Source organism: Harmonia axyridis, chromosome 1 (assembly GCF_914767665.1).
Source record: "Harmonia axyridis chromosome 1, icHarAxyr1.1, whole genome shotgun sequence".
NCBI classification, from domain to species: domain Eukaryota; kingdom Metazoa; phylum Arthropoda; class Insecta; order Coleoptera; family Coccinellidae; genus Harmonia; species Harmonia axyridis.
In genome coordinates, this window is record NC_059501.1 from 63,058,037 (window position 1) to 63,070,871 (window position 12,835).

A 12,835-nucleotide genomic window follows, 5' to 3' on the forward strand; every position below is an offset into this window, starting at 1 on the left:
TTAAATTTTAAATATAGGTAACGTTTTAAAGTTAACATCATTCATTATGCAGAAAAGTTGTAATAAGCTACAGGAATATATTTTTCTAGGGACTTTCTCGCCTCATAAATTCTCTGTAGTACGCCGCTGGTGGATTTTTACATATGAAATTAAATCTATATTTGGTTTATAATTTTTTTTTGTAATTTTTATCTGCGATCATTATCGGAAAGAGTGAAATAATTTTTTTGAATTCGCAATATTTAATTGAATTTTTCTTTCTATAGCTGATGTTTAAATTTAGTTACAGCAAGCAACTCTTTTTGAGTAGATAAAGTAACATTTTAACAGCAAGGGTAGATGAAAGGTTTTTTTTTCGTACATATAACGCAAAAATACTGAACACTCCGCAAAAATCATAATGTAAAATTTGTTATACAGGGTGTTTCCTAAACATGCGGCAAAAATTCAGGGGGTTGTTCCTTGGACTATTTTAAGCATGTTTTGTCCTTGGATGATTTTTGAAAAACCTCTTTGTTTCGAAGATACAGGGCGAACAACATTTTTCATATTTTTAAAATTAATAATAGCGCATTTTAGTTTGGTTGCTCGTGAGTTTTTAACATTAACATACGGAGATCGCTGGATTGGAAGAGGTGGACCTCATTTATGGCCTGCTCGTTCTCCGGACTTAAACCCCTTAGATTATTTCCTATGGGACCATCTAAAATCATTAGTTTATACCACTCCAGTAGAAAATGTGGAAGACTTGCGAAATCGGATCATTGCTGGGTGTAACTTAATAAGAAATGATCCTGGTGTTTTTGAAAGGGTTCGGCAGTCAATGAGGAGAAGATTGGATGCTTGTATGCTGGCTAGAGGTGGTCATTTTCAACAGTTTTTGTAGGTTGAGTTGAATTTTCATGTAATTTTTCATAATAAAATGTTATTATCTGAAATTTTGTTTCCCCTATATCTTCGAAACAAATAGGTTTTTCAAAAATCATCAAAGGACAAAATATTCTTAGAATAGTCCAAGGAACAACCCCCTGAATTTTTGCCGCATGTTAAGGAAACACCCTGTATATTTGTTGTCAAAGTCATATTCCCTTTAACGGAGCAAAACAATTGCGATTTTTGTGCCAAAAATTTCAATTTTCTTATAAATGTTATTTTTCACCTGAATTAGAAGTCATGCCATAGAAAAAATTTTTGAATTGAACACGACAATCTTCTCGAATTTAATTAGCGTCTCGAGGCTAAAAGAAACTCTCAAAGATAAAGTACAAATTTATTTTATATGTATAATAAATAAAATTCCTTAAATGTTAACTTAATAAGAAACCTAACGAATCTATATTTCAAATTTGATCTATTTCAAAAACTGAAAGAGCTATGAAGAATAATAAGATTTGAAAAGATTATCTTAGTCTTCACTGAACGAATATTATTTTCGTTTACAATATAAGGTAAGTTGATATTTCACAAATAAAATAATTGTCTACCCAAATAAATATTTGCAGATATTGAGTGTTTTTCTAATCGTTCTCAAATTATGCACATGTTATATAAAAACAATTAGGAATATGCACGTGTGTTTGTATTCGTTGATTTTTTATCCTGAAAAGATTTCGATTGAATACAGTATTGTTTCGATATTAATAATTTGTCTTGAAATATATTTTGGTATAACAAATGAACATACAAACGAGGAAGAGAGATTTGAATCAACTTGAAACATTATCAATCTTCCAATTCAATTTATTTTCTTGATTTTTTCTCTTCAAAATGCTAGGAGCTAGGAGGACAAAGGTGGTACATACAGCAACCAATTTCTGTACCAAATTTAATTCAAATAGTACTTAAGTATACTTTCCGAATAAAGCTTAGGAAAAACCAATGGAATTGGAACATTTTTAGAGACTAGGGAAAATGTAATAAATAAATAATTGTAAAAAATTGCATTTTGTTGGATGCATGGAATAAAAAATGAATTCAAAATAGCGCCAGATGATATTATTTTCAACTTCAAAATATTGGAATAACAAAATGCCTTCCATTATATATTGCTCAACAACGTTAACAATTTTATCTTTTCTGACTGTTAAACTTTTAGTCTATTGACCCAATATTTACATGACCATTGATTGGGTTAATATTTTGAACGAAAAAACTCAAATATACAGGGTGTTCCTAAATTGGAGGTACAAACGAAAATGCTAGATTCCACAGATCCTTTTGAGAAAAAAAGTCCTTCAAATATGGGCCAGCAAACGCATTGTTTTCAAAATACAGGGTTTAAAGTTTGATATTTTTCAATTTTTTCTCTCATAGCACCTTTCCTTCACAAGATATTCAACTCATTTAAATTTGGCATAGATATTCTAACTCAAAGTTTATATCATGTCATATGCTAATTTTGAATGCGAATCTACACGGTGATATTTTTTCTGAAATAGTGCCCACTTCTTGCCTCCAGAATTGTTTTGGTGGACCACTAGTAATACACTTCTTGGTTTCTTGTCGAATCTGCTACTGATTCGAGAAAAAAAAAACTTGAACAATTCTCTAGTATTCCCCAGGAAAATCCTAATTATTATAAAGAAGTTAGTAAGTTGTGGTGAATAAATTAATAATTATAAATTTTGGTACTTATTTACCAAGTATGTAGCGAAGATCAATAAAGACTCGATAAACACAAAAAAGTAGGACTACAAGAAACATCCTGTAAGTATCTAGAAATCAAAGCGTTTGCGGATTCAAGAAGCACATTTTTTTGATCATCCAAGGAATCTCTCATTTTCCTTTGTACCTCCAATTTACGAACAGCCTGTACATAAAATTACAAAATATCGTGCAATAAAAATTGTAATTTTCAAAATTCACACCTTGAGAATTTTTTGACAGCCAATGTGGGTTTTATGACTACAATATCCATTTCACCGAAGCAAGTGTTGGTAAAGGTAATAAAATTCACGACCTAGGAGACGTATTTATTTTCGATCCAGAAAGCGTGCCGACAAAATGTGAAAAAGCATGATTCATCCATAGAAGATACTTGGAATAATTGCACTTCATTAATAAAATCTACTAGAAAGCGTACCTAATGAACGCATTTTGAAAATAATTTGGAGAAGATAAGATCATTACTACAAAGCAATTTTCAATAAGATTCAATTTCAAAATTCTTCTGGATCATTCTCAGAAAATATAGACTATGCATGAAAAAACTCAAATTTTAATCCTATAGGTAATATCGTAAAAAATTTTTAAATTAGAGCAGTTGATGGGTACCCAAAGTACACACTTCTAAACCATATATAAACATTTATGTACCTATATTTGAGACAATATAAGACAAACAAATATGTCACGTTTCATTTCGCCATCTTGTACGAAATTAAAATAAAGCAGGTATTGAAAAAGTATATAGGCTGTTCCTAAATAAGAGGTAAAAACGAAACTTCAGACATGGCCCATGGGCCAACAAACACTTTGTTTTCGAGATGCAGGGTGTTAAAATTTGTTTTTTTTCGCCTAGCAAGATATACTTAAATTCAGCATGGATTATTTCAAATTTAGCATAGATCTGCAAATTGAAAGTTTTTATCATGTGATTTATTAATTTTATATGCAAATCTACAGGAATATTTTTTTCTGGAACAGTGCCCGATTTTTTCCTCCAGAACTTTTTTTTGTGGACCACTGCTAGTTTAGAGAAATGTAAAACGAAACTTTGTTCCAATACGCTACAATTTTTGTAGTTTTGTCGTATCTGCTATCGACTTCGAGAAAAAAAATTCAAATAATTCTCCAGTAATCCTCAGAAAAATGCAAATTATAATAAAGATCCAGTTACTAAGCTGTGATGAACAAATTAATTTTAATTTTGCTAATTACTTACATAATCTGTAGAGAAGATCAATAAAGATTCGATAATCTGGTATGTATAATCCTTACAAAAAAGTAAGACTCCAAGAACTCCTGTACATAATTCGAAAATGAAGAGTTTGCCAAGGTTTTTGAACTTTTTTCTTAAAATTATCCAATGAATATTCCATTTTCTTTTGTACCTCCACACCCTGTGTATGAGGCATTCAGTTAGAATTTTTGTTTGAAGTGGAACCAATTCATCACAATATGAATATAAAATGCAAAAACGAATAAAAATTTCGAGGGTTTTCCAATAAAATCTATAACTTTTCTTATCAAAATATAAAGTCTTAGGAGGAACTGAAATATCTATTCGATAATGAAACTTACGGAATACCTAAAAAGTGAATCGAATTTAATAGGTCCTGATTTTTATATTAATAAATATTTAAGAATTAAAATTGGTTTTCTCTTGTTTACCTGATTATGGAGAAAATCAGATCACTAGTTTGAAATTATGGATTATTTTCTATTCATCTCTACAAAATGTAGCTTATTTTCTATGATTAAGTTTTAGAAGGATGAAAAAAGCACCAATTCATTTTTTCATTTTATGCAGTGTGAAAATCAAATAGAGAATATCGTTTGCCCGTCTTATAAAACATACAAGTGTGGTACAAATATAGGTTGCTTATCCACATTGATTCCATTTCTATCAGTAACTTTTTCAAGTATAAGATATCAAATCAAAATAAAAATAATTTTTGGGAAACTATCATACAACTATCAACATAACCATTTTACCGTTCTTCTAAACTCCGCCCCTTCAGGAGCATACGTCCTCCACTCTGATTGACGCAACTACCAGCGTATAAAGCAGTTACTCGCGCTGCCGAAATTATCAGTCAATACAGTCGCTTGTGTTGGTTTTTGTAGTGTTTTGTAAGCATTAAAACTTATTCATCATGTCTGGTCGTGGTAAAGGTGGAAAAGTTAAGGGAAAGGCAAAGTCCCGTTCTAACCGTGCTGGATTACAGTTTCCAGTAGGTCGTATCCATCGTTTATTACGTAAGGGAAATTACGCAGAACGTGTTGGCGCCGGAGCACCCGTATATCTTGCTGCTGTCATGGAATATCTGGCCGCTGAAGTTTTGGAATTGGCCGGCAATGCCGCACGTGACAATAAGAAGACCAGAATCATCCCCCGTCATCTCCAACTGGCCATCAGAAATGACGAGGAATTGAATAAATTGCTTTCTGGAGTAACAATCGCTCAAGGTGGTGTTCTACCAAACATCCAAGCCATCCTCTTACCCAAGAAGACCGAGAAGAAGACATAAATTATGTTTTAAACATAAACCATAGGCCCTTTTCAGGGCCATTATATTTTTCTATGAAAAAGATTTATCATCATCTTTGTTTTAGTAAATAATATTATGGTTCGCCATTGAAGTCGTCTAGTATTTTGAGGGTAAGAAACAAAGCTATAAATCAAATTATATTTGAATAGCGTGATATGCAATCTTTAGCTTTTTTTATGTTGCTCACTTCCATGAAATTTTATTTCTTGTTGAAATTATTCATTTTAACAACTTTGAGTGTTATAAATTCAATTAAATAACAAATTATCGACCATTTAATTGTTTTCATCATCTGAAAATGAACCCATTTTAAAAGATCCACCGAAATAACCCCTTGGAAATATATCCTCTATTCAAAACTTAATACGTTTAATAAAAGCGTCAATTCAAAGAGAAAAAATAATACTATAACACTTGTCTGAAATTACGCACAACTACATATAATTCACAATTATTTATCTGCGAATGCATCTTTTTTAGGTGACAATTTCAAAATTCATGCGGTGAGATTTCATTATAGCGGTGTCAACTCATGTGTGTGGTTGAAAAAAATCAGAAAACAAATTAGTTTTTGCTTTAGAATCCGTTCATACGCAATGCAAAAACAAATGATTATATGAGAAATAACTTGGAAATACTTTATCATGACCAAGGGCGTAGATCGTTTTTCTTCTTGGGAGGGAGGTACTCGAAAAAAAATTTTTGACGACAACTATTACTCATATGAGAAAGAAAGGTTTGATAACGAAGTTTGAACCAAAAATTACTCGAAATAATGGCATTTTTTTATTACCGTTTCCATTGTTCTTGACTTATACAGGATGTTCCTAAATTGGAGGTACGAATAAAAACTGTAGATTCCTTAAATAATTTTTAGGATAAAATGTCCTATACATGGGCCCGCAAACGCTTTGTCTTCGAGATACAGGGTGTTTCTTCTATTCCTACTTTTTTGTGATGCTCATAAAATTTTATGGAATCTTTATTAATCTTCACTACAGATTGTAAGTATCATTAAATTTAATCATTACAGCTTACTGGATCTTATAATAATTTTCCTGAGGAATACTGAAGAATTGTTTGACAATAACCAACAAGAAACCAAAAGGTGTAGTACTGGACCAGAGTTTCTTTTTACAATTTCCTTAAATACCAGTGGTTCACACTTCTTTTCTGGTGAAAAGAAGCGGACACTTTTCCAGAAAAAATATTATCCTGCAGATTTGCATTCAAAATTAGCAAATCACATGATGAAAACTTTAAATTGGAATATCTATACAAAATTTAAATTAAATATCTTGTGAAGGGAAGGTGTTATAGGAAAAAACTTGAACATCTATCTAAAAAACAAATCTTGGGGACCCATGTTATGTCATTTTCGTTTGTAACTCCAATTAAAGAAAACCATTTACAGTCAATTCAAAACTGAAATCTTCACAAATAAATTGCAATTTGAATGAAACACATTAAATATTAAAAAATAGCACAGACAATTTTTCCATACGAATAACTCTGTTCAGTTCTTTGATAACTACACCATTTTGTAACGAAAATGATACAAAAAACCGAAAACACCGGGTGAGTATATACCGATTACGAGTGCAAAAATCACATATGGCAAAACAAGGGGCGACGCCGACAAAACGGGTAGATAAAAAAAAATAATAAACCTCGGACATAGACGTGCTCGTAGTGCAAAAAAAGTAATCATCTTGAAAACGATAATAAACTGATAAACCGTAAAAAGGTTCGATTTTTTGCTGCCGTGTCGATTTTAAAGAAAATGAGAAAGATTGTTTATTCATATTATGGAATAACTTTCGGTCTTTGTCTTTGAGATAATTCTGAAATTCCATATTTCGAAAATCTAGGTATTTTTTTTAGTATAACTGAAAATCTAACACACTCATGAGTAATCAAGTAATGGATATTGAATACAAAACAGTTCTATAGAATAAGAAATAGATCCTACTGGTTTCCCAAAATTGAATAGCAAAAAAAATGTATTTATTGTAACATGTGGCACTATTGTGATAGTTGATATCACTTTTGAGACATATCACATTCTAGCATCAAAACTCCTAGCATAAATATATTATTTCTCATCAATATGCAACAAATAAATAAATAAAATAAATAGGTTACCTGCAATCACTATAATTTCGATATTCTATACAATACCTAGGTTCACAGAAATTGTATAGTGTCTTTTAGTCCACTTACTATGTGAAAAAAAAGGTATTGTTATGATTTCATTAAAAAAATGTCTATGAGAAAAATATTTTTTTTTTTTCAGTATTACTACAAATCTAATACACTGATGAGTAATCAAGTAATAGGTTTTGATCACAAAACAATTCTGTAAAATAAGAAATAGATCTACTGGCTAAAAATTTCTTTTTATTGTAACATGTGGCACTATTGTGACAGTTAATATCACTTTTGAGATATAAACACTTTCTAGCGTCAAAATTCCTAGGATAAATATATACATCATTTCACAATAAAATGTTACCGGCAATCACTTTAATTTAGGTATTCTACACTATACCTAGGTAATGTATACAGTTCACAGAAATTGTATAGTGTCTTTTAGTCCACTGACGATAGGAAAAAAAAAATAGATCCTAGGCTGTATATCAATGTTAATAGGTATTGTTATGATTTAGTTATTCGGATACCTATTCAATAAAAATGTCTATGAAAAAAATAGATATTTTTATCAGTATAACTACAAATCTAATATACTAATGAGTAATCAAGTAATAGGTTTTGATTAGAAAACAATTGTGTGAAATAAGAGATAGATCTACTGGCTTCCCAAAATTGAATGAAAAAACATTGGCACTTTTGTGACAGTTGATATCACTTTTGAGTGATGAACATTTTCTTTGTTTTGTTTGTGTATGGATGGCGCTGCTGTTATGACTGGAACAAACAACAAAAAATTTTCCCCAAAACTACATGAAATTCTTCTGAAATCGAAGAAAACTTTGACTTACATTTCAAGAGATCACCATAAAGCAGACATAAGATTGATGCTTTCAAAAGAAATTGAAGCTCTGGTATAAGAGTACAGAAGAAAACACTTTTGAGATTTTAGCTTCTTCCTACAATTACATCAATACTGAAGACTCAATTTAAAAAACATCACCATCGACATTTTGGAACACTTAAATGAGTTTTAGAACAATACTTTCCCACAGAAAAAGATATCATTAGAGATAAGGAAACGGAACTGACTGAACTTTGTTAAGATCCAAGACTGAAATCATGCAAAAGTGTTGAAGCTATTATGGTCTTCTTCCTCAATTTACATGTGAGAAATTATATTTTCACAAATAACTTTATGACAAAAAAATCCAAATCGCCTTGATCTTTGCCTGCCTTATGTATTGCTGTGGATTATTCAGTCAGTAATAAGGACCAGCAGCACTCTCATTGTTTATCGGACTGTTTTTGAAGTTTAAACAGTCTTTGGAGTTAATTCAGTTGAGAAACACATTGCCTAGGCATTATACATATAGTATATTGGATTATACAGATTGCCAGTAACATATACACTTATTTTTAATGTACTATTCTTCTTAGAAATTTCAGTACACAAATATAAAACATCTTAATACTACCATTCAATTTAAATACTAAGATACTCACCTATCATCAAAAGGATTATTTGTTTTGTACCCTAAAATTCAGGTATTCTCAAAGACATAAACTAATAATCCATGTCTATAGCATCATGAATAAGATTCATAGAAAACCTAGTGTGTCTACTTAAACCTGTAAAACTTCCAGACAAAACGGGAGATTTTTCAGAAATATATCTACTTGATTTTGAGGGATTATATTTGACATTTCTCTTGATTCTCGGCTCTCGTGACCTTTGAGTATAGAACAATAAAATTTTATATTCTATGCTCGTAACAATCTTCTATACTTTGTCATTATATTCCATTCATTTCGTTCAAAATTCGATAGAACTGAATTGTAATTTATTGTGAAAGTTTGTAAACTCTAAAATCAGTATTTCATTTTTAAACAGCACCAGACAGATAGCGGGAATTTGAAAATTTTTGAAGAACGCCACCTTACAGAACTCTGGAGAAGCAGAACACCAAAGCAACAGGTGGGTCTCTCAAAAAGTCTGAAACAAAATCGAATCAGTACACACACCAGGGATTCTAGGCATCTTAATCATGAACTTGACAAATAACACTATCAATTGAGCACAAATCATCACAAAACAAGCATCTAGTGACTAAAAAAGAAAACTTTCACACAACACTGTATATGATCTTAAATATCCTCTTCTTCTTTCTTATATGGTTCCACTGGAGGTATCACATAACGTAATTTGGGGATTGACCAACTACAACAAGAAAAAAAGATCAGTATTCAACAGAAGCTACAAACAAGAAAAAATACAAAACAAACAACACTTTCAATAATAAAATATATGCAGGTTCAACAGAGGACATCCTTATAACATCAAATTTAATTCCACAGTTTCTGAGAACGTTGCAATTATAATAGAAAGTTAATTAGGTATTATAAAGTAAAAAAATATATATTTGATACACTATTTAGCTTGAAATCAAAACTAATCAAAGTGAATATGATAGAAAATAAAAATCAGAAAAAAAACAAATGAACAAATAGTATCTTTGAATTTGAATATCGATCAAGTTTCACTTCAGAAAAGAATATTCTACATAACTTCTATTAAGGAAGTTGATCTAATATACCAGATTGAGTGAACAACTTGAATGCAGGGTGCCTCAGGAATCTGTTCTCTCTAATTCAACTCGAATCTTAATGAGTTTTTGAGAATATTAGCACACATCACGAACACCTTCAAGAACAGGCTGGACAATTTTATGGATTTATAGATTCAATTTTTATTTTCATTTTCATTGATTTTTTTCGATTTGAGTATTATAGGATTAGTCCTCTGCTCTTTATTTTGTATAGTAATAATAATAACTAGATGAACTCACCTTTACATAAGGACAAATTTCTTCGAAAACAAATCCCTCGGCACTTTTTATCTCAAAATATCGAATCATTAGTTTTTAAGTATTCTCCATTAATTCAAAAACATCTAACACCATATAAATCATCATCACTAAAATAGAACACAAGAATTCGCAAAAAAATATAGGATATTTGGAATTAACTAAAGAATTGATACGAATGTTTTTGATACGGAAAGTGAAATCTAAACAATCATTTAACCTCAAATAAAAATCCATAGAGTGGGAAATTTTAAATTTATATTTAGTGTTTTGTGGTTATTATTCTATGTTTGTAATAAAATTGTAATAATTGTATACTGTGGATCACAGAACACTAATATATACTACTCATAGACCTAATATCACATTGATATAAGGTCTATGATACTACTTTGTGGATATACAAAATCCACAGAATATATCTACTATATTATGTGCATGAAACTGTCGATAACATTGCAATAATCAGATAAAAAGGACATAAGTGAGTCAGTATGTGGATATTTGAGAAAGATATTTGGCAAAAATTGTTGAATATCACTCTAATTTAATTAAAATCTACCTGAAATGAAAATTTGTTCAGCGCCATCTAATCAAACAAACTTGTAAATGGGTGAAATCAGTTGATCTTCATCGAACAGTGCTCCAAATACACCTACAATAACTAGCAATATTATCTTTGAGAGAGATGAATCGAACACTAACGAACTGAAATCAGAGTCGGGACTATCGAACAAATTGAAAAAAGGCGGGGATAAAAAATTTTCCACGCCACATTTATCTACACACAGAAAAATATTTACTAATAGGAAGAAATCCCCAACAAAGGATAATTTGATTGGTATGAAACTGCGACACAAGTCTACAACAGACAAGAACAATTAAATATCCGGAAGCTATTCTTTTTTGTTTGTTTTTCCATAGATAAATTCCGTTAATATTAAAAAAGAAGGGAAAAAAATGATGCAGGGAAGGGGGTAGGGGTTTTTTTTTTGGAGAACAATGGATCCCTATATAAGGGACTATGAGATAAATACCCATGAAACTTCATATTTAAGTAAATTCATCGACCTAAAAAGTTATAATTTGTCGCATCATCTCAAATTTTTACAAATCAACATAAGAAGTATAGAAAAGAATATAGACGAACTAAAAATTCATTTGAAGAATATGGAAGAAGAATTTCATGTCATAGTTCTCACTGAAACATTTAAGGTGAGCGATCCGCAGATATTTGGCATGGTCGGTTATTCAACAATCTACAACGAAGGGGTATACAATAGAAACGACGGAGTCATTGTATTTGTACGAGAGGATTTGCAGTTTGACTACTCAATTATAGCATTTGGCGACATCAAGGCAGTTGAAGTAAACATGAAGACAGAAGAAAATTCCATAAAGTTAACATGTATATACCGTTCTCCGCATTCCTGTCCTAGTGTTTTCGACATAAACCTTTATAAATACTTAGAAAGAACTGAAAGAGCCGATTATCATATCCTAACAGGCGATTTAAATATTAATATTTTGGCAAATAATGATTTCATAGCTGAATATTTAAACATAGTGGACTCTTTTGGGTTTGTCTCGTACATTAATAAATCCACTAGACCATCAAGTGGAACATGCTTAGACCACTTCTTTGTGAAGTCAAAGAACCCTCTTCAGGCTGATGAAGTCAAGTCATTCATTGTAAACACTAACATCACTGATCATTACCCAATTATATTGTGTCTTAAAGGTTCAGAACTACGAAATCAACAACAAAATGTGAAAACTAGAAAATATATAGATTATGATGCATTAAAAACGGACTTGGAGAAAATTGACTGGTACAGTTCAGAGAACACTCTAGATGTTGATAAGTTTGCGACGGAACTGTTCACAAAAATTTATAAATATATTAACAAAAACACTGTAACAGTAAGAATAAATACTAAGAAAACTGGTAAGAAGGGGTGGATTACGGCCGGACTTCTCAAATCTATAAACCGAAAGAATGAATTATATCTAAGGACCACAAAATACCCAAATAATCAAGAACTCAAACTGGAGTATATCGCTTATAGAAACCAGTTACACAGACTTATAAGAACAGCGAAAAAGAGACATTTACAAGATTACATGCACAAAACTAAATCATCTACGAAAGCACTGTGGAACTTTGTGAGTGATATATGCAACCAGTCAAAGTCTGAAACGGATATATCGCACATAGAGGTGGGAGGTCGTCAAGTAACAGAAAGGGAGGACGTTGCTGAGGCATTCAATGAGTATTTTAGTGGAATTGGAAAAGAATATGCAGATAAAATAAGGGAACCTAAGGAATTTGAGGAGCATGAGAATTTTCTGGAGGAAACCATTTTTCTTTATCCCACAGACTCAACCGAAGTGAAAAAAGTGATAAGCGACCTTAAAGAGGGAAAAGCTCCGGGTATTGATGGGATAAGATCTACTACTCTTAAACAAATTAAGGACCAAGTATCAGAACCCATCGCATATTTGATCAATCTCTGCTTCGAACAAGGGTCATTTCCAAAAATATTCAAAACAGCTATAATAAAACCCCTTCATAAAGCTGGAAGTCGAACCAATATTCAAAAC

The 12,835-nt window shown here is 31.1% G+C and overlaps 1 protein-coding gene across 1 annotated transcript; it reads left to right on the forward strand.

Moving 5' to 3' along the window:
• The first annotated feature begins 4,806 nt into the window (after positions 1–4,806).
• Positions 4,807–5,470, forward strand: LOC123685608 (histone H2A-like). The gene has a single exon (XM_045625340.1). It carries the CDS (start codon positions 4,818–4,820, stop codon positions 5,190–5,192), a length of 375 nt encoding a protein of 124 aa, XP_045481296.1. The 5' UTR covers positions 4,807–4,817; the 3' UTR covers positions 5,193–5,470.
• Positions 5,471–12,835: the final 7,365 nt, after the last annotated feature.

Excerpts from the sequence above, each read along its gene's own strand:
- LOC123685608 (XM_045625340.1), top strand. The coding sequence starts at position 4,818 with ATGTCTGGTCGTGGTAAAGGTGGAAAAGTTAAGGGAAAGGCAAAGTCC.